At 36.0% G+C, this 23,262-nt stretch overlaps 1 protein-coding gene across 2 annotated transcripts in view; it reads right to left on the bottom strand.

Moving 5' to 3' along the window:
* Positions 1-8,340: 8,340 nt before the first annotated feature.
* The window catches only part of SWAP70 (switching B cell complex subunit SWAP70), a 41,256-nt gene continuing 26,334 nt past the window's right edge, over positions 8,341-23,262 (bottom strand). For both annotated transcript variants that reach the window (XM_058159744.1, XM_058159752.1), the window contains 8 exons: positions 19,184-19,330; positions 18,349-18,457; positions 17,367-17,548; positions 13,587-13,694; positions 13,250-13,416; positions 12,028-12,226; positions 10,769-10,865; positions 8,341-8,654 (listed from right to left, as the gene is read on the bottom strand). In XM_058159744.1, coding sequence (XP_058015727.1) covers positions 8,545-8,654; positions 10,769-10,865; positions 12,028-12,226; positions 13,250-13,416; positions 13,587-13,694; positions 17,367-17,548; positions 18,349-18,457; positions 19,184-19,330 — 1,119 coding nt within the window. In that variant the 3' untranslated portion in view covers positions 8,341-8,544. The remainder of the gene's footprint in view (positions 8,655-10,768; positions 10,866-12,027; positions 12,227-13,249; positions 13,417-13,586; positions 13,695-17,366; positions 17,549-18,348; positions 18,458-19,183; positions 19,331-23,262) is intronic.

Genomic DNA, 23,262 nt, shown 5'->3' with positions numbered 1-23,262 from the left:
GCCTTTTCCCCCCACACACACCTGTGGTCTTGGGAAGGCTCACCCTGCAGTGCTGGGATAATTAGCAAAAAGAGCTGTTTGTATTGGAGTCAACAATTAAATATACATCCTGTTTTCAGCAGTTCCTGAAAGCATTGTGCAACTTCAGCCCTTCATCATCTCAAGGAAGAGAACCCCATCCACCATTTTTAGTAGCAGGCAACCTGTTCATATCTAGAGTCAAACTTTAGTTGGACTTTCTTAACTCTGGGGACCACCTGAAATGTCAAGGGAAGCTCTCTTAAAGGCTCATTTCATCATTGTGGCTTTTTGGCTTTCATTTATTGATTACCATGAGTATCCCAACTGACTATTGCCAGCCTGGACAAAAGGATGAAAGATTCAGGGAAGGGTCCATGATAGTGTCGTGTCTAAGCAAAAAGCAAGTAAGCTGAATGACAAATATTTCTCCCTCCATCCCAATTGAGCCCACGTGCTATAATTGTGGGGTATACTTTTTTTCAGGGCCTGAAGATTATATACAGCCTTTGTAGGGGACGGAATGTGGTAAAAAATTAGTAGAACAAAAACCAAAGCTAAATTTACTTTTTATTTCATTTAAAGTTAAATGAAATGAATAAGATTACCTACTGAATTGGTTGCCCTTCCCCGCCCGCAAAAAAATTACAATGTAGTCCTAACTCTGGGATGGTTTCAGGGGCTACACTCAAGCTTTAGGGACCCCCAAGTTCTCCACTCCTGTTTTAGAGTCAAATTCAAAACCAGAAATGTGCTTCAAAGGTTTCTTTGAAAGAAAAAACACAACTTAAAACTCAAATCATCACCTTTGCCCTAGTAACATTGTACACCTTGCAGCCAGGCAAATGGAACTAGTACAGGCAGCTGGTAGGTGTTTTCTGCAACTAATGGTTTTGCCATAGCAAAAATTGGCAAGCAGCCTTCATGCAATGCATGTAAAGAATATAGAAGATGCCCTACAAAGTTCTTGGCTGAAGTCCTATTTCTTTGAAACAGATGGCTAAGATGCTTTGAATAGGAGTTCTATCCAAGCAAGGTATGTCAGTTTTAAATGAAAGAAACTTCATGTTTGATCTCTGTAATGAACATACAGGTCCTCACATGATTTATGCTAATAAAAGAGGGTTGTTTAAACAGGTTTCTCTTACCCTGGGAATCCTCCATATAACAATATGGGGAGGAAATATATTAAAAAGCCAAAAATCTTAGTGTGTTCTTAGCTACTCCATAATTTTTTCAATGTCAGCAGGAGCTGCTGCTGCCTGCTCTAAGACCATGTTTGCATAACATATTACAATGATTATTTTCCTTATGGTTTACTCCACTTAATTTTCACAAGATACATTGGAACACAAACCACTACAGAAAACACGTTTAAAATTCAGTAAATGGTTTTTCCAAGATGCTTTCCAAAAAAAAGTTTCAAGTGCTTTCGGTTTCTAGGAACATATGACAGACACACACTCTGCCAGAGAGAAATTCCCCGAGGATGGGCTCTAGCACAAGTCTGAAAGCTTGGAAGACGAAACCTCCGGTCCTGGTGACCGACCGACCCAGACTGAGTCCTACATATGACAGTTGCCTTAGACCTGGCTACTGATCCATCATGTACCTTTCACACCAGTCTTGGGCAACATTTGTAGCTGGGAAGAGGCCCTTAAATATGTGTGACTGCACATGTGTATACAGCATGTGATGTGGCAACATCAATAAAGTACGCAAAGGTGAAATTTCCAAATAATTTCCTCCCACCCTCAGATTCTGAGGATTGGGTCTCACACATACACAGGTACAATCAATATATGAAGCCACCTACACAAAAGAGCAATTTTAGCAATTCTGACCGTCATTCTTGGCAAGAGGCTTGCCTGATATTTCCAGGTCTTATTTAAACTAAAGATGATTCACTCTTTTGTCTGGATGAGGCCAAAGTTGCAGGCATGCATGCTAATCTTTTTTCCCCTTTTTTCTCCTTCTAGTCCAGGGGTCTCCAACCTTGGCAACTTTAAGACTTGTGGACTTCAACTCCCAGAGTTCCTTAGCCAGCAAAGCTGAGGAACAATCTTGATTCTTAGTGGCTGCTTGGACAAAAGTCTCTTCCATTTACTTAGCAACATTTTCAGAAGCGTTTTTTCCATTGTCGCCTCCTAGGACCGAGGAATAACTGCCCAAAGTAATTCAGCTGGCTTCATAGCTAAAACCAGCCTAGGAATCTCCCATTATTTTAACCTAGTGCCTTTAACTGCTACACCAAACTGGTTCTCCTAAATGCTTTAGCTTATTATCCTCAAGTACACAACAGGATGATATTCAGGTATGACTACTTCTATTACAATTTCCCAGAATTAAACCACTGAAAAACAATTCCTGTGATGCAGCCCTTACCACATAACTTGTAATCTTCTTAAAACAAGATTATCTAAAGAATTATGTCAGAACTAGTCTGGCACAAAGTTTCACCCAGCCCTATGCCAAATTATCATTTGATTGTATAGATTTATTGATGTCATTGTTTAAGTAGACATTCACCTAGAATTGTACATTTAGTTTTCCCATTTAGAGTTTAACATAAACCTTTAAAATATTTTAGTAAAACTGCCATACATAGATATTCAAGTGCCTCATTGAGGAGCTACAGTGCCTCATTGTGGAGCAAGGGGTGTTCCTAAGAAGGGTGATGAAAGATGGTGGGAGGGTATGCCAAAAGTATATACTGGTAGTCCTCAACCTATGACCCAAAATTTATGTTGCTGAGAAATTTCTTAAGTGAGCTTTGCCTCACTTTACAAATTTTCTTACCCCACTTGTTAAATGAATCACTCCAGTTGTTAAATTAGTATCCCGGTTGTTACGTGAATCTGGTTTCCCCATTGACTTTGCTTGTCAAGGTTGTAAAAGGTGGTCACATGACCCAGGAACACCGCAACCGTCATAAATGTGAGTCAATTGTCAAGCATCCAAATGTAAATCACGTGACCATGGGGATGCTGCAACAATCATAAGTCTGAAAAATGGTCATAAGTCACTTTTTTCAGTGCCGTTGTAACTTAAGTGGTCACTAAGTAAATTGTTGTAAGTCGAGGACTACCTATAATCTCTGCAGGATCAATCAAGGTATGAAGGTAATCCTACCTGACCAAATAAATAAACTACACACCTAAATTAGTCAACAGCAATATAGGAAGATGCTGGAGGTAGTTCATCACTTTACTGACAATGGCAAAGGCTATGCCTTCATACTATGCAGAAGACAATGGTAAACCACTCTTGTATTTTACCAAGAAAACAACATAGATAATATAAAGTAATTAATAATATAGTCCCACTGGTCAACGGGCACTTAATATGCTACTGAGGAAGAGCTGAGGAGCTTTTGGATTACTAATGGTATTTATGAAGCTGGTAGATTAAAACTTCTGAGACATCTAGTTGCGTATATTGCAATGCTGAAAAAGAAAACTGAAAGTCCAAAAGCAGAATTACAATAGGAACACAGAAAGTTAGAAGGACATGGAAAAGCGCAACACAGTGAAAAATTTAAAAAACACTCTTATGCATTGGTATCTTAAACATCAATGAATTAAAACAGACTGGAATTTATCAATTTAGAAAATCATGTTTGCTACTCAGGTTATGAAAATCAAGGAAGGAATAATGCTATTTTCACAGTCACAATTCCAATTCATCCTGAATAAGCTTCACTAAATCATACATTTTTTTTCAAAGTGTACATATATGTTAGCAACTGAAAAGGTTTTATATGTTTTTTATTGGAAAAGATATTTGATCCTCTCTATGGAAGAATGGCTAACCAAATTGTGGGAAGATGCTTCAATGTCTAGAATAACTTCATATTTCAAAAGTAAGTTTGATATATAATGCAATATTATTTGGAATTAAATTTTAATTCGAATTGTAGTTACAACTGCAATTCTAAACATGGAATTGTGCTAAAATTTGAATTTTAGAGTTTATATTTTGAAAAATAACCTACCCACACATTGTCTGCAGTACTCTGTTCATGTATCATGACTATCCATACAGGTAGTCCTCAACTTACAACAATTTACAGTATTTAGTAACCCCTTGAAGTTACACAGCACTGAAAAGAAGTGATTTATGACCATTTTTCAGACTTGTGACTATTGCAGGATTCACACGGTCATATGATTAAAATTCAGATGTTTGTAAATTGACTAATACCTATGACAGTTGCAACCTTTGGACAAGCAAAGTCAGTGGGGAAGCCAGATTAACTTAACAACCATATTACTAACCTAATAATTTCAGAGATTCACTTAACAATTGTGGCAGGAAAGGTTGTAAAATGGGTCAAAATTCAGTTAACAACTGTCTCACTTAACAACAGATATTTTGGGTTCAATTGTAATAAGTAGAGGACTACCTATAGTTTTTCCTCTTATTGATTTTAATTATTTTAACCAAATATTTTTAAAGTTCAACAGATACATGATTTATTTAGAAACTGGTTATGTCTTATAGTACTTCAAGATTTTAATTGTATACTAGAATATATTGGCAGCATATTTTAGATTTGTGGCTTATCTCAGATATTTTGCCAATTCATTAAGTCTTTATAATATCTAAAATTTAAAAGAATAACAAATGGTATCGTATCTATACCATTTGTTATTCTTTTAAATTTTTCTTCTTGTAGTATTCTTATTCTGTTTCTTTTGAAAATTATACCAGCACCTAGATTGTAAAAGCAAATCAATAATCATATGCATAATGTCTAGAAAAGAATCTTTTGTTTTTCAACTCCATCTTTTTCATGCTTAGAAAACCGATTTTATGACAAATATTTGTTTCAAGTGATTACGTATTAATTCTGACTAGATTGCATTCCACTTACGAGTTTCAATTATAATAGTTTTGGTCTGTGCTGTCCACTTTAGAAAACATCACTAGGGGGCAGTAAAGCCATATATATTTTTTCTACAAATTATATTGTTAGTTGCGAAGCTGTGTCTGACCCATCGCGACCCCATGGACAATGTTCCTCCAGGCCTTCCTGTCCTCCACCATCCTCTGGAGTCCATTTAAACTCACGTCTTCTGCTTCAGTGACTCTATCCAGCCACCTCATTCTCTGTCATCCCTTTCTTCTTTTGCCCTCATAGACAACTCAAATTTGTGGCAGGATGAACTAATTAATATGCACAATACCTAGCAAAGCATGAAGTCATTTTATGTGATCTTTGTAGAACTGACAAGCTGAAAGGGTTCATTAAAGAGCCACATCCCCTTTCTGAGTAAGACATAATCAAGGTGACTCACATTGAGCTCCACAAGTCTTATCTGATTAAAAGTAGGTTAAATGGAAGAACAAAATTGAAAGCAAGTGGAGCTAAAGCAGGGGTGGGTTTCACATATTGTTGCTACTGGTTTGCCCGGCGCACACGTTCTCACTTTACTCGCACTTTACTCGCACACACATGCTTTCCATGCATGCACCCAGCCTTCCACACGCTTGCTGCGCACGCCTCAAAAACGTGGCTAAATAGGATGGCATTACATCCGGGCGGGTGGGCTGGCCCACCTGCAATCACCACTACCTTTTTGCCCAAACTGGTGTAAACTGGCTGAATACTACTACTGGGCTAAAGGCCCTGCAAATTTGAGGGGTGAGAGTGTTAAGCCCTATTATAAAATTGGCCTAAAATTGAGTGAGAACGGTACTCTAGCTCAGGGTTATCTTCAACACATGGAAGAATCTCTGTAAATCACAACCCATAATAATGGCAAAAAAACCTGTCTCCTCACATAGTTTTCATACGTTCTCCATCTACCTGATATCATTCTCCACAAAACACCTCTGTAAATTTAGGACTGAGATCATGGGAATCCATAATTATATGGGGCTGAGTTATTCTGGTATCTGTTCATTCAAGACCTTTAATGAGGAAGTACATGTTTATCTCAATCTATCAACACAACTATTGCATATCTTACAAGAAGGGATACTTTTTGTCATTAGGATCCAGGTATTTAAGTTACTCCAAAAGGAATACTTTTTAAAGCTGTTTTTTCCCCCTTGTTTTTTTTTTTTTTTTGGTGGGATGGGGGATGTTTCCTGTTAAGAGGATATTTGGTAGGGGTTTAAGCAAGAAAGGAGAGGTGTTAAACTCTATAATGGCTTAATATGTCATACTGCTTATTTTTACCAAAAGCTGTAGAGAAAGGCACCATCAAAAATAAATATTTTCCTGCTGAATATTAGCCTATGCTGTCAGGCATCCCTTTCCTACAAGAATATTAAGTATCATACAGAAAGAGAAAGTGTGGCTGTAACAAGAAAAAAAACTTTAAATTTGCATTTAATAACCATTTTGTCCAACTTAAAGTCAAACATAAGATGGAATAAATGTTCAAATACTAAAGTTCTTATTTATTTTAACAAATACTAAAGCAAAAACAGAATGGAACACGTGAAAAACTGGCAGTTTCTTAATTTGGCCCAACAGTAATTAGCACAACAAATAGCTTAACTAATGTAAATTAACAGTAATAATTTGGTAGTTTTGATATTATAAATATATCTCAACTGGTTTCTCAGGATGTACCAGAATACAACACTCCTAGTACAGTATTGTTGGTTCTTATCCAACTAGAATGTTTATATATCAACAGCATAAAAAGTCATAATTACTGTACAGTATGTAGATGTGTATTTAATGCTTACAGTAAAAATGTGTAGTTAACTTAGTATTAAACTATAATACTCATTAAACAGGTTGAAATTATTTTATAAACACTTTTTAGTTAGAAAAACACAATAAAATAAAATTGAAGATTTGTGCAAAGCCTCAATTTGATGCTTCACTTCGATGAACTTCAACGATGCCTCCCTTTCATGTAGCTCCATAAAACAGTCCAACTTCCAGATGCCAATTCTGACAGGTTATTTTGCATATACAGAAATTATTTCCATCAATGTGAAGTAGCCTATTTCCATTCTTTGTGGAGACCCCAAAGCTAAACCAACAGTTTTTCCTTTGATATGTGGTGGTATCATTGCTTCAGTGACCAGAATCAAGGCTGTTCCATGAACTGATACAATATCACTCCTAAAAAAAGAAACTACACAAAGAAGCTAACAGTGTTATAATCCATCTATAGTTACTTCACTGTTTCGTATTTTACCTTTCTAGACACAATTTTTTTACAAAAAAAAAACAAAACCACCAAATCTCACTAATAAAAACACAACACAGTTTAAAAACCAAAACAAATAATCCAAGATTCCTTCCTCCTTCCTCCTGGGAAGTTTGGGATGTTTGAGATGAGCTTCTTCTCTTTTACAAAGGTCCAAATTTTGAAGTTTCCAACCCAGTCAACATTATTCATACTGCACATTTTCCTAATTTCAAGTCAACTTATATGAGAGTTCCATAATTTTTAATTAAATGAATGGGCACTTATTTGACAGCATTTGCATAATTCTCCTAATGACTTCCATGATTGATTAGCTGATCTTTTTCAAAGTAAAATTTTATGTCGGAAATAATTGAGCTATAGAGAATCAACTGATAATATTATAAACTTCATTACTTTTAAGTCTAATATATTAATGCTACATTTACCACAAAATAATTTAGCAATTATTAGTTGTATTTGGACTATATATGAAATCAAGGAAATTTAGTGAGCAAGGATAGATTATTAATTTGAATCGGTTGTAATCAATTGGTTGACCCTATGGATAACCCTTTGCATATTTTCACAGAAGAAATATGTTCATATGGTCAAGCTTAGACTATAAATTTCTGTATCAAGATCCTAACCATCTCTCAACAAAATCAAAAATGATATTCAGCTATCTGCTGTTTTCAGGCTATTAGTGTAATGATAAAAAAAAATCAAAAGGAGGCTGTGAATTAAATCAATTTTTCTTTCTTTTTCTCCCTTTCAAGCGACAGGATTATTAAGGTTTCAAAATTATAACTTGAGAATATATTCTGTATTTATATGGGGAAAGTATTTCAGTCACACACTAATACACTGCGCCACTAATACACTGACAGATTGGTCCAAATTGCTGTTTCTCCATGTAACTTTGGCCTGGATTCCAAAGATAACAATCTTCCTACTGTTCACATAAGTTTTTATTGCCCCAGATATAAAAGTAGGTAGGTAAATTCATCATTTTCTAATCAACTTAGGTTAACAATATGGGTAAAAAAGCTCACTGTATTCCCAGTGTGTTCCTAGTTCATTCAACTTGTCGAATTCCAAATTTAAAAAGAACACACTTCAAATTACAACATTCACATTGTCATAAACTGCACACAATTATTCAGGCAGTTTATGTAAACTTTTATTTAGCTGTCTCAGAAATTCTGTTATAATTCAGGTTCTGCAGTAGAACTTGTATTTTGTATTCAATTTTTTTAAGTATCTTGAGCTAGCGTGCAGTATATGCAATAAATTGGTATAACGGTATTTTATTTAATTATCAGATTTCTGCTCTGTGTGGCCCCCAATTGTATTTCAGCCACGTTTGCTAATCAGAAGTGTCCCTTTTTCCTTTCCAACTCTTCTCTCTTTGCTCAAGTTCAGCTTCAGTGAAGGCCGCCGGTCCCCAATTAGTAATCAAATAGGAATTCTTGGAACCTATAAGACATAATATTTTAGATTTAGTAATTTCAACCTAATTTATTACATGTGTCAAAATCTGGTTCTAACTTTGCCTTAAGATTAGTCATGTGAGAATATAACTGGGGAAAATATATTAAAAATGTGCCCAATCAAAAGCATTTAAATAAAAATATTTTTATTTAAATATACATTCTTATGTATAACAAAATGGTGTGAAATAAAATGAATATATTATAAATAAAACAAATAATATTAATAAAATGGTTCCGCCAAACCTGAATTTTCAAATTAATACATTTTGACTTGGTACCAAAAATATCATAATGCCGCTACCAATTTTATTACTATGGAAGTTTGAGAATTAAAATCAAAAGCACCATCAAAAGAAGTCTGTCTATCCTGACTCCTCTCTCTACTTTACTGTATAATGCGCTTTCCTTAATAAAGTTTAACTGAGATGACTTCCTTCTAAACTTCCTGTGACACAAGTAGGGACAGAGAAGCCTTCATATTTGGACTTCCATGCCATTTAGGGCTCTGCAAGAAAAACTAACAGCTTCAATTAGACATTAAATATACCCGTATATACTCGAGTATAAGCCGACCCGAATATAAGCCGAGGCACCTAATTTTACCACAAAAAAACTGGGAAAAACTATTGACTCGAGTATAAGCCTAGGGTGGGAAATGAGGCAGCTACTGGTCAATGTAAAAAATAAAGATAGAGCCAAGTAAAATAACATGAATATTTATTTGAACGAAAAACAATAAAAGTGCAAAAGTGCAAAATGTTCGGCGCTCATTTTTATTATGCAGCGCCCCCTGCTGGACATCTATCAAAAATACAGTATCTTTTAAAAGTACATCGAGACGTAGACTCGAGTATAAGCCGAGGGGGCCGCTTTTCAGCACAAAAAACGTGCTGAAAAACTCGGCTTATACTCGAGTATATACGGTACCTCATTCAAAATCTGCCTATGCAGGTTAAAACTTAATGGTGTTATCTGCATCAAGTGAAGGTTCCAAGAAACATTCAGATATATAAATCATTACAATAGTCTAATCAAATAGTTTTACAAATGTAGCTAGACTATCTTGCTCAGGAACAATGGTTGTTGAGCCATTGGTAAAGTTAGCTAGTTGGGACCACTGCGGCCACTTGGGAACCCATCAATCATGTTGGATGTGAAAATACATATAAGTGACATATCTAAATTGATTACTGAGCTATCTTCTGGATATAAAAATATCTTTGATTGATCAGCGTTCTGTGTAATCGATAAATCACTGTCAATACAATGTTTTCATGCTGTCCATTTTCAATTTCACATTGTGATCTACACTATGGAAAGTATATATTCCCAGCACCTTAACTTAAATTTAAAACAACTACTAAAACATTTAGTCGTGGTGGCATATCAAAGCTGCTCTGAAGAGCATTTCATTCTCTTTTCTGATAAATTATAATTACAGACAATAATGTTCACATTGCCTTTTAATACCATCTACAATAACATAATTCACTTGACTGAAAATTTCCTGTTGAACCATGATCTTATATTCTTTCTACGGTAGATTAACTCAGTGGTTGATTAACACACATTTGCTTGATTGAATTCCATTAAAAACCTGAAACTGAACTCCATTGTTCTTTCAAGAGAAACCATAAGAAATATCTTTCAGAAGTTCAGCTCCCATAAAGAGGAAAAGAGATAGACCTCTATACATTATTCTATCCTGGATGCAACATAAATGCATCTCTTATAGAGAACTTATAATTGGACAATAATAAATAAAGGCAGAATAATCAAATAATAATCAAATAATGTAAATGTTGTAAATAAACCTCAAGTGCAAAGGCCAACAGAGCTTTATGTCATGATGAGGCTAATGAGAAATTTGACTTGAAGGCACCTAAAAATCTCCGCTGGCAGTGTTTGCATTGACTTCCTTTCTTCTACTCGGAATTTGGTTCAGCTACGTTTCTCCAGACAATAGCACACACTAAACGGGAAGTGCAGCCTAGGCTGACTCAGTAATATTCAGACTTCTTGGAAACCATAATGGGTTATTTAAGATAAAAATAACAGCATGAAAGCTGATTCACAAAATAAAGGGTTGTTTCCTACCTGGTTCAATTAATCGAATTAATCCCTCATGATGAGCTACTCTATCTTTCCAACTTTTAGTTTTGCTTGCTGCTACTTCCAATTTCTTCTTTACCTCCTGAAATAGAATTAACACCAACATTATAGAGAAGCATTTTTTTTTTCAACAGAGCATCTCAAAACAGCACAAAAAGAACACCTTTGTAATCCATAAGATTACAAAAGGCTGGACTTTAACTGGATGTGAGCAGGGATCAGCCAAGGTCAGCACATGAAGAACTACACAATTGCAAAGATTTGGAAAGCATGTATTCACGGTGCCCAAAGCCCATCTTAGCTGCTGCTAAGTTATCCATAAATTACTAGGACATAACTATGCTGTATATCCCTATAGTCATGGTTTCTTAGGTATGATAACTTTTCCAAGTTTTCTCAATTTCCTAAATCTATCCCGGTGGCTCAGTGGCTAAGATGCTGAGCTTGTCGATCGAAAGGTTGGCAGTTCAGCGGTTCGAATCCTTAGTGCTGCATAACAGGATGAGCGCCCATTACTTGTCCCAGCTTCTGCCAACCTAGCAATTCGAAAGCACGTAAAAAATGCAAGTAGAAAAATAAGAACCACCTTTGGTGAGAAGGTAACAGCGTTCCATGCACCTTTGGGGTTTAGTCATGCTGGCCACATGACCATGGAGACATCTTCGGACAGCCCTGGTTCTTTAAAACGGAGATGAGCACTGCCCCCTAGTCCGGAACGACTAGCACATATGTGCGAGGGAACCTTTAAATCTATCCCTGATATGGCTTTGAGTTACAATTATCTTTGATCCATCACTGCTTATTTTATTATTGTACCAAACTGGTACAATATTTTATCCTGGTAATTCTTTATAGATAATTTTTAGTTATGTCTATTATTATGTCTGCATATACAGTACAAAACATACATGCCCAATAAGAAATGTTTCAACTCTGTGAAGTAGTCAAAGACTCTGCTGGTCTTTGGTGTCTTAAAGTCTGATGTCTTAAAGAAGGTATAAATCAAATGACTTAGATAGCCCTGTTAACAACACTTGAACACATTTAGGTGACTGATGACAAGCTGTTGTGCACACATGCTTATGGAGATGAGTTGGGAAAGTTTTACAGCACACACACTGAGCCTTCTGAGGAATACAATTGCCTTCACCCTTCAAGGAAGAATGCTTCAGGCATATTAATATATTTTGTGAAGTGTCCCTTCGTATACTTTGTAGAATCCTAGGAAGGTTACACTAGCTCACCTCATATTGTTCAAAGGCTTGCTTCCTCTCTAGTTCCAATTCTTCCAACTGTTGCATGGCGACCTGTAGAGCACGTTCCTTCATTTTCCTCTGGTTTTCCAACTCTTGCTTTTCTGCCTCAGTCACCTGAATGGCCTGTTGCTGCTCTAAGTGCCACTTTTCCAACTCTGCTCTCTTGGTTGTCTCTTCTTCTAGCAATCTAGAAAAAAATTAAGTAACCAAGGAGGCATATTAATTCAGGACTGACACAACATGTATGCCTTTCCCACATGAACTGAATAGTTAAGAAAACATAACCTAAAACAGTTCCATGGAAATTGCTCATTTTCATGCTTCAAGCCCATCAAGATACTACGTTCAGAAATGAAAGCATCCCACACATAAGGTAAGTGGTTTCCTTTTTCATTACCCCATTTAGCATCTGCAGATAGTCCTTATGACCATAGATGGGACCAGAATTTTGGTTGCTAAACAATGTGTTTAGCAAACATGCCATTATGCAACTGGACCCAACTTTATGAGGTTTGCCATGGTCATTAAACAAATCATGTAGTTAACTGAATCATATGGTAGTTAACTGAATTCAGCTTCCCCAATTGACTTTGCTTGTCGGAAGTCATCTGGGAAGCTCATAAATCACAATTGTGACCATATGATTCTGCGGCTGTCATAAATGCAAGCCAGATGCCAAGCATCTGAATTATGACCATGTGAACATGGAGGAGGTAAGATGGTCGTAACTTCGAGAATGGGTGTAAGTCCTTTTCCAAGGCTATTGTAACTTTGAACCATGGTTAAATGAAGAGTCATAAGTCAAAGACTACCAATACTTCAGTTAAATGTGCTTCATTCATTTGCTTCAACTTACTTTTTTCTCTACAAACAACTCTGCATGACATATTTTGTTTACATCTCTGTGGTACTGTAATATGCTGAGAAGCAGAAAAAGGGAAACATCCTTCAGAATGATTCAAGGACAGAGAACTCTTTTTAAATGTAAGAATGAACTTGTGGGTTGGTTTCTGAACAAAATGTTCAGAAACCAATCCACAAGTTCGGAAAATGAAACTTCAGTCTCATCCTACACCCGAGCTACAGATATTCGCCACTACTGCAATGATACTTGGGCAGTCTACAGTTTCTATAGTCTCTGCCATTCTCCCTTCTGGAACATAAATGACTGCCAGCCTTAGCATCCAATTCTATCAAATTACACACTGACCTGGCCTGAAGTCTCCTGACAGTTTCCTCATCTTGGCGGGCTTGTTTCTCATCCTCCAAAGCTTCTTGTAGCTGATTATACATTTCCTCAAGTTCTTTGACTCTCAGTAAGTACTGCTCAAGCTCAGATGATTTCTGAGCAACCTGTTCTTCCATTTTCTGTCTTACCTAGAAAACAAGAAATGAATGAATGCTTCAGGAAAGGCAGTGCTGCCTATTTCCATAAGAGAGAAGAAGAAAGTTTACAGCTTTTCCTTTTTGTACATACATGCACATGCTGTAAATATATCATTAAAGAAATCACATCAGAGTTAGCCTATTCTTTTGCTGACATGTACCATTTTTTCTCTCTCCAGTTCAAGACTGAATCGATCTTGTAATTCTATTTGAGTCTGCAGACGTTTTGTCTCTTCTTCTGATGCTCGAGCGGCTGCCTCTTCCAGTTGCTAAGCCAAAGAAAGAAAACAATTAGCATCTGTTTCCAGTTAATGTACACATGAAAGTACAGATCAACTATTCAGTAGGTACCTATAAATATGCTTCTTACATTTTACATTTTTCTTACAGCCTAGTTGAAAATTACAGACCAATCTCTCTATGCTGTGTCACCTGCAAAGTAATGGAATCTATCATCAACCAATCCATTACCCTCCATCTAGAAACAAACAACCTACTCTCTAATAAACAATATTTTTTCAGAAAAAAATTATCATGTAATTTACAACTTCTTCACTGCAAAAACATATGGACTACAAATCTTGATCAGGGCAAAGCAATAGATATCTACATAGACTTCTGTAAAGCTTTTGACTCAGTAGTACATGATAAACTTCTCCTAAAACTAAAATCCTATGGCATCTCAGGACTCCTTGCTTTCCTGTCAAAACAGACAACGAGTGATCAAAATTGGCAATGCTGTATCAGATCCTGTTCCTGTCAAAAGTGGCGTTCCCCAAGGCAGCGTTCTTGGACCAACACTCTTCATATTATACATTAATGATCTCTGTGACCGTATCACAAGTAATTGTGTTCTCTTTGCTGATGATGTCAAACTATTTAACACCACCAACAATACAGCTACCCTTCAAAAAGACCTTGACTTTGTATCTGAATGGTCTAAAACTTGGCAACTCCAAATCTCTACCAGCAAATGTTCAGTCTTACATATTGGAAAAAAGAACCTAAATACTAAGTACAAGCTTGACGGACATTACCTTACAGATGACCCCCACCCTGTTAAAGACCTTGGAGTTTTCATATCAAATGATCTAAGTGCTAAAGCCCACTGCAACTACATCGCAAAAAAAGGCTTTAAGAGTTGTAAACCTAATCTTACGTAGCTTCTTCTCCAAAAACACTACACTACTAACCAGAGCATATAAAACATTTGCTAGACCAATTCTTGAATACAGCTCGACTGTCTGGAACCCATACCACATTTCTGACATCAATACAATTGAACGTGTCCAGAAATATTTTACAAGAAGAGTTCTCCACTCCTCTGAATACAACAAAATACCTTATGCCACCAGACTTGAAATCCTGGGTTTAGAAAATTTAGAACTACACCGCCTTCGACAGGACCTGAGTTTAACTGATATAATCATCTATTACAATGTCCTTCCTGTCAAAGACTACTTCAGCTTCAATTGCAACAATACACGAGCACACAATAGATTTAAGCTTAATGTTAACCGTTCCAATCTTGATTGCAGAAAATATGACTTCAGTAACAGAGTTGTTAATGCTTGGAATACACTACCTGACTCTGTGGTCTCTTCCCAAAATCCCCAAAGCTTCAACCAAAAACTGTCTACTATTGACCTCACTCCATTCCTAAGAGGTCTGTAAGGGGCGTGCATAAGAGCACAAGCGTGCCTATTGTTCCTGTCCTATTGTTTCCTTTTGTTATATCCAATTAATATAGTTATTACATACTCATACATATATATGCTTATATGTTGTATAGTTATTTCATGCTTATGCTTATATATACTGTGTGACAAAATAAATAAATAAAATAAAATAAAAATAATTTTTTTCATAAAAGCAAAAATTTTATCAAATACACACACACACACACACACACATCCAAACACACACATACAATTAAAAAGAAAGGAATGATGTGCATCAAGAAGGGGGTACAGTAAGGAAGGACCTCCAAGTCTCCCCTGAGGCTTCATGTAAAACATTCTGAAAAGACAAATCGCTATCAGCTCTCAAATGGTGCATAAACAATAAAAAGTTGGTGAAAGATTAAACTCTACATAAGTTTCTGTAGAGCTGGAGATAAGATAAGCATTTCCAAAAATAGCAGTCAATGCTCAAAACTCATGCAAAACCTGTTCCTTCTAGCTCAAATTTACTCTGTCAAAATAAGTAAACTACAGTATTTTGTTGCACAAGAAGTATGAGAAATTTGGGAACTGAATTTCTCTAGTAAAGTAATCCTCACGTATTTTGAGGCATGCCAAATTAGAAGTTTCTGAATGGTTTGGTTAAATAAAAATAAGGAAGTAGTATAAAGGAGCACTTGTGCAACATTTAATGCTTACAGTAGCACCACTATTGGTTCCTAATTCTCTCAATATGCTGTTAGGAAGGCACATTTCAATGATTCAGGTAATTTGGCTTGACTGAACTGGAATTTCTTTCTATCAACAATTAAACTTTAGGTTTGTATTAAGACACTGATTCAACAATGAATTCATTCTTGTTTTTCTTAGGTTGCTATGCTGCTTAAAAAAATATACCAAGCCACCATCTGTGTCAGTTAACCAAATTCTGCCTCTATGACAGAATGTTTTGCTAGAACTTCAGAATGATACAATATTCCTGCCTCATTTCATAAATACTCTCAGTTTTCTTGGATTCATTACTTGACTAATACTGGAACTTTTCCTTGAGAGTCTGGCTGAAATATATAAAGAACAGCTTTTACGTGCTATATTCTGCTCTTGTGTATTTATTCTTTGCTTGAATGCTCATTTCATTTTACATTGAAAGTGCTCAGATGCAAAAATATATCTCATTCTACAATCACCATTAAAGATATTTTAGATGTGCATATGTCAAATTTTAACTGTGAAATATCCTAACAATTCTGCAATGATCAAAGCTGCCAATGAAGATCCGGCATCTTAGTTATTATTTAAAGACAGTTATGCTTTCATAGGCATAAAATATTCATGCCTATGAAAGCATTAGGAGAGAAAAAAGCAAACACTCTTATCATTTCCTTGGTCTGCAAAATGATTTCAAGCTGAACTGAGTGCCTGGCGTCACCCAAGAAACCTCTCCTTGGCTGTAAAACAACTAAGATAAGCAATGTGCAAATTACTGGGAAAAACACTCCCGTGTTATCATTCCAAACGAGAACTTTTGTGGTTTCAATACATAGCATTTTTCTTCCAACAACTCTTTCTTTAAATCCAGTAAAACATCTATGTTCACCCACAGTCTTTGTGGGGACAAACAATTTCTTCTGCCCTCTCAGTTTTCCATAAGATAACATTTCCAGGAACATGTAAGAAGAATGATGCAAGATTACCAATTCCCTGTGGCAATACTGTAGCAGAAATCTTAAGAAGGAACTTCACCAACCTGTCCTTCTTTCTGGATGCCCTGAAGACTTAATTTTAGATAATTATGTTCAGGGCACTTTCCTAGGACAGTACACTATATTACTTCCATATGTTAATACATACATTGCTATAGTCATGGACTTCAGTGTAGTGATTAAGCTACTGGACAAGGAATGGGTAAACTGGTTCTAGTTTTTCCTTAGCTATAGAAGGCAGCTATGAGGCCTTGGGCCAGTCGATCCCTTTCAGTCCCAATCAATGTCAGATTCTGCAGTGAGCAGCCTGAAGCACAGCCTCCTCAGGACATCATACATTGACAATTCTGTTGCGTGGACTAAGTGAGCCTGAAACAAAATCAGAAGACCCTACTATCTAGCAGGACAAATTTTAAGAACATTATCAACCAAGAATAAGAAGAACTAAGAAGAACAATGACTTCTACAGTACCCTCAAATCCATGGACTCAGAAATACAGTTTACAACTAAAGTATTAATCCTACATTCTAGAACGTTACAAAATTTCAGATTTACCTTTCGGACGGTTTCCAGTTCCTTCTGCTTATTTTCATTTGCTATTTGGAGCTCTTTCATTTGCCTCTCCAGTTCTGCTTGTTCCGCCTGCAGTTTTTGGCGTAATTCTTTCCGTTTCTGGCGTGCCTCTTTATGAGGTGAAGGGCTTTTTAATTTCAGCAGATTTACAGTGGTCTGAATGGCTAAATAATGAAAATAGCCACAATAATATTTCTAGTTTAAGCCCATAAATACCTTTATTACTTTTTCAGTCTTACAATGCTGTTCTGTTTCTAACATTAGGCCTTCATCAATAATTTTAAAAATAAAACCACATTTGTTTGCCAAAAAAAAAAACCCCACAGTGTATCAATATCAATAATGTAATAGTGATATATAATTATAGTATGTGAAATATCAGAATGAAAACAGTTAATATCAAATACAATTTGTACTTTGTAATAATGCTAGTTCTCCATACAGTGAAATACATTTTTCACCATAATCACTGCATAGGGGGTTAATCTGTGATAAAACCAGTCAGATGTACAATCAGACATATAATACAGAACCAAAACATTTGGCCAGAAGAGAGAAACAGAAATAGTAGTTAGATAATTATTTAACTCAGAATAACAGAGTAGGAAGGGACCTTAGAGGTCTCCTAACCCATTGCTTTGGACTCTCTTAGCAGCGTACAGGAGAAATAGTAGTTAGATAATTATTTAACTCAGAATAACAGAGTAGGAAGGGACCTTAGAGGTCTCCTAGTCCAACCCCCTGCTCAGGCAAGAGAGCCTATGCCATTTCAGACAAATGGCTGTCCAATCTCTTCACTGGCCTGAAGCTTAGTAGGACATCTACTGTCTTTTATTAGTAGTCAGATTTACAAGTGACTTCACAAGAGGCACACAAACAGGAGGGTCCATTAAGCAGTGAATAGAAAAACAGAATTTACAAGCTTCCCAGCTGTCTTCTATCAAGCAAAACAATAAAAGTTTACCTTGAATCCACTCCTGTTTCTTCTTCTTATCAGAGGCACTTATCTCAAAACATTTCTCTAAATTATTTATAAGAAAGAGACATTTTTTGCCATCTTTATCAGGCAAGGCCTAATAAGAGAAAATTAGATTGAGTTTTCTATGAAGCATAACAAATATGACATTGAACTGACATTCACAGTATTGTTTGTTAGTTCAAAGCCTCTGAACATACCAAATATCCCAAAAATAATATCCCCAAATATCCCAAAAGTTAAACATGAATAAATGTTATATCACTTTTTTTTTTCTAAAACAAGCTAGCAAGGTATATTTGGGGCAATTCAAATTTTCTCCTAGTTTCATGGAACAAAATGTTTACGTGATCTGCATTTCTAAAAATGCATACTATAAAGATGAAAATGCTGTTGATCAATGCTGTTCACCAGGAAAGTACTTTATTCTGAATCATATTTATAAGACATGTCCCACTTCTAATGTAGCCTTTGCAGGAACAGGCATAAATAAAATAAAGTGTGCAATTTTTTTTAGACATGTCAGAGAACCCCACACACACACAAAAAAAACCTCTATAGTCTATATAGGATACTACTCTTTTTCACTGGTTAACAAAAATTCCATAAATTAAGAAAGAATCCTGAATGGACATTTCAAAAAATAAAGATTCTTCCGTCTTTTCATGAATACTATTGTTAGCACTCCATTGTTTTCTCCATGAAAATAAAAATTCCAGAATTTATCCAACAGGTTGAATCAAATATATGTAAGTTATGTTATTTTCATATTCATCATCTACAAAAGTATTATTTTTCAAAGTATTATTTTGTTTATTTTTACCTCTACAGTACAGTTGCCATCCAGTGCAATGTCTCCTCTTTTGTCTTTTAAATCTTCACTAACATAGTACGATATAACATTTGGTTTTAAAACAAACCAACGTTCCGTCCAGTTTTTCCTTTTGTGACCCTTCTTCCACATATAGCCCTATAAAAGCAATGAAGTAATTAGTTTATTACATTATTTTAACTTGGAATGTTTAAATTCCTCAAGAGATATTAATCAGACTTTTGAATCAATCAATGTAGGCATTTAAACATAATTTTTAACAAGCACAGTTTATGAAAAACCATCAGAGTAACTCAACTTTTTATCTTCAGTGAGAAAAAAATGTAAATCCTTAGAGAAAAAAAAAAATCAACCACCTGATTCTTATTGGATGGAGAGGAAGTCCTCTCTGCCAGTAAGCACAGCTGACCATCAGCCTCTACTCCCCAACACCCAGTCCATGGATTGGCACTGTCCACAGCATGCCAGAAACCAGGCTGTGCAAACAAGTGAAGCTCCATCCAAGGGATGCAGGAAACCATGCCCCCTCCCATCCACGGAAAAACCTTTCTCCATGGAACTGGTCCCTGTGCCCAAAAGATTAGGGGCCACTGGGTTACATGATGTAAACAAAAATGGTCTTTGAAAGGCACAAATTATCATCATCTATCATTCAGTATCAAATAACTGTTGAAATTTTTAAAAGATAGGAGTACATACCTGTTAGAAATTATCCACTCTGTAAACTATTTAAATGGTGTGAGACAGAAAGAAATTCACATTTAAAGATAGATCATTCTATTATTTAACATGAAATAATTTACTAGACACTAAAGACTCTGAATATGCTATGAATCATCCCTTGAATCTTTGGTCGCCTACCAATTTTATTAGCATAACTAATACCCACTAGGTTATTTTTCTTTCTTAAAACTTTACAATATGAAAGAGAACGCAAATTAGAATCAGCTACTTAGGCATCAAATCCAATAGTCTAATTATAAGGGAATCAAAATTCAAGCATCCCAGAAAAATGGCCATGCAGGTTCCACCTGAACAGATTGATAAAAGGGAGCCCACCATTTTCCTGGGTAGTTCCATTGTCAAACACTTCTTATTGTTAAGAGGCTTTTTCCTTCCCTAACATTCAAGCAGAATTGTCTTCCAATAACTTAAATTCATTTTTTCATATCCTATATTCTGGAACAGATATCTTCTATTTGACATTCTTTCACATATCCAAAGAAAGACAGCTAAACTAGCCAAAACTTTCAATCGCTATTTATAGCTTACAGTTTTTAGTCCCCTGATCATTTTCATCGCCCTTCTCTAAATATGTGCCAGGTTTTTTTTCCAAATCCTCTTTAAAGTGTGGTGATCAGAACTGGGCATTGTACTCAAGGTGAGATATAAATAGAATAGAATGAAAAGATTACTTCCTGAGTTTTGAAATTATGCTTCTATTGATGCAGCTTGAAATGGTATTTTCTTGTTTTCAGCCACCTGACACTGTTGATTCATCCTCAGTTTGCAGTCCTTGCTTAGCCCAATTGGGACCAGCATCACTAAATGCTGTGGTTGCTTACTGAAAAACCATGTGACCGTGACAGACTTATAATGTCACTTTCCATGTGCTTGTTATTTGAGTCAATGCTGTTGTTAAGCAAGACATCGCACTATTGCAACTTGAAATTTTACTGCCTCATTCTCCATTAATTCTGCTTATCAGAATTTCTTTTGAGAAGCACAAAAATGGTGATCGCTTGACGACAAGGTGCTATGACACTCATAGATGTGAGGAGAGGTGGCAAAGCTGCTGTTTTTATACCACTGTAACTTTGAACAGTCATTAAACAAGACATTTGGTAATGAAGACTAGCTATACTACTCCAAGATATTTTTCACATATCTCACGTTCTACGGTACGTGCATGCATACGATTTTTGTATCCTAAATAGAGCTTTGCACGTTAAATCAATAGAATAGTCACAATAATGGTTAAACATAAAGAAAAATAAAGCAACATTGTATGCATACAGCAAAACTAAATAAACAGACAACCACCACACTAAATAAGCTCAATTACTAAGCAGGCCTAATGTCTGAGTGGAAAACCAGATACCGTCAACTAATTCTTCCTTTTTCTCCTTTCTGAAGTTGGGAACACTGCTTACTATCTTCCAAGCACCTGGCAATTCACAAATACCTCAGGATGCCTCAATGATACCACATAAGAGCTTGGTTAGATTAATTCCTTTAATATCCTAGGATGTCATTTATCTGATCCTGGATATTTACATTCATTTCAAACATTTATATATCATCATCCATTGTTATATCAGTCTCAAGCTCCTTCAGTTCTGATCTTCACAATATCCAGACACATCACAAAGAGTTTTGTTGAAGAAGACCCAATTAAAGCAAGAGTTGAGAGGCTCTACCTTTTCATTATTATGGTTCATCACAGTCAGGCAGCTATTCTATCCTACTTGCCTTTCAGAAAGTTATTCATTTTGGGCAATCCACAAGTTAAACATTTATGAAACTTAACTAAATCAGTTTCCTCACTAATTCTTTTCGCTTTCTCTTTTACCCGTTTTTAGAATTCTGAACTGTACTGTCAATTCACCAATCAAAACACAACAAATACATGATTTCATATTTTTAAAGATAAAAACTCTCCAATGCTTTACTGTAAGAAGGATAGACTATCCTTAAAATAAAGCACAATCCAAATGCTGCTGAATCTCTGTAAAGCAGTGAGTTAAATTTAAAGAAAACTAGATTTAAGCTAAATGTCTTAGATCAATTGCAACAGTGTGACAACTTTTCTAAAAACTTTTTTGAAAGGCAAATAAGGCACTTTTTAAAAAAATGCCTTAGCATAAAATATCACAGCTTTAGGAAGCAATGTAATTTGGTTGCATGCAGCGCTGTGATCTTATCAGTGATCAGAAGCTTGTGCTGTGCTCAAGACATTTAATCACAATGCCTTGCAAAGAAAATTAAGCTTTGGAGAATATTAGTGAATCACCTGACAGAACTGGGTCAGATGTGCAAGCAATCCTTAGGGGCCTTGGTTGCATTAAAACTAAACCACAATTGACATGTGATTTAAGCAAACCTTTCCCATCCTTCCCCCTTCTTAGCCATGCACCTGGACTTCTGAGATTTACGCTTCCTCTTTATGCCCTCATATGCTCCATGTTTCATGTCATATTCAAATTTGAGACACCGCAGACAACTGCAAAATAAATTTATGCATTTTGTAGAATTTAAGACCTACAAAACTTTGTTCTCTTTGCTTTTAAGATGCTTATCACCACTTTAATATTTAGATTGTGGCAAACAGGATATTGATAACCACCCATTTGCCCATAAGGCCACACTTTAAGCGAGGTGACGATGGATGGCCGAGCCTGGGGTTCCCTCACATGACAACTACCATCTCCTCAGGCTGCTTCAGGCAAGGGGTAAGCATTGTACAAGTACAGAAAACTGCTTTGTTTCCTTGCTTCCTGTGGTCATTAGCCAACTGAAGGAGCACACGGCAACTGCACAGAGCGGGACCTGACTTGGCTTCTTCTCTGTCCTCTGCAGTGTGCTTATTTAGATTTGATTTCTAATTTCCAATTGACTTCACATGGCTGGACAGGGACAGCCAAAGGACCAGATGTGGCTCAGGGGCCATAAAATGCCCAGGTCTAATCTAGGATATCATTTCAGTCTTGGGAGTAAGGCTGGTCAAATCCTCAGTAAGTCGTTTGCATGACATTAGAGGATTTAGTTGCCTGGGGTAAATTAGCTTAGCTCTAAATAAGTCTGAGAGTGCTTGGAGGTCAAACCTGTTTTTATTGGTTATATCTAATAAAATCAATTATAATTTCTACCATTATAGAAAATTATAATCTGTGGGTTAAAAAATTCACATGGCAGGTTTATCTCCCACGAGCCATATTTGGTAGTGGGCAAAAAAACCCATGTTAAACTGTTAATGTTTTAATCAGAAATTGTGCCACTGAATTACTGGTATACGTGTTCTATGATGCATTTTGTACCCCGAGATTAAATACAAACTGATGTAGAATTTT

This window comes from Ahaetulla prasina, chromosome 1, assembly GCF_028640845.1.
Source record: "Ahaetulla prasina isolate Xishuangbanna chromosome 1, ASM2864084v1, whole genome shotgun sequence".
In the NCBI taxonomy this organism is placed as follows: domain Eukaryota; kingdom Metazoa; phylum Chordata; class Lepidosauria; order Squamata; family Colubridae; genus Ahaetulla; species Ahaetulla prasina.
The sequence above is the reverse complement of the archived record's forward strand: the minus strand, read 5'-3'. Positions and strand labels throughout refer to the sequence as shown.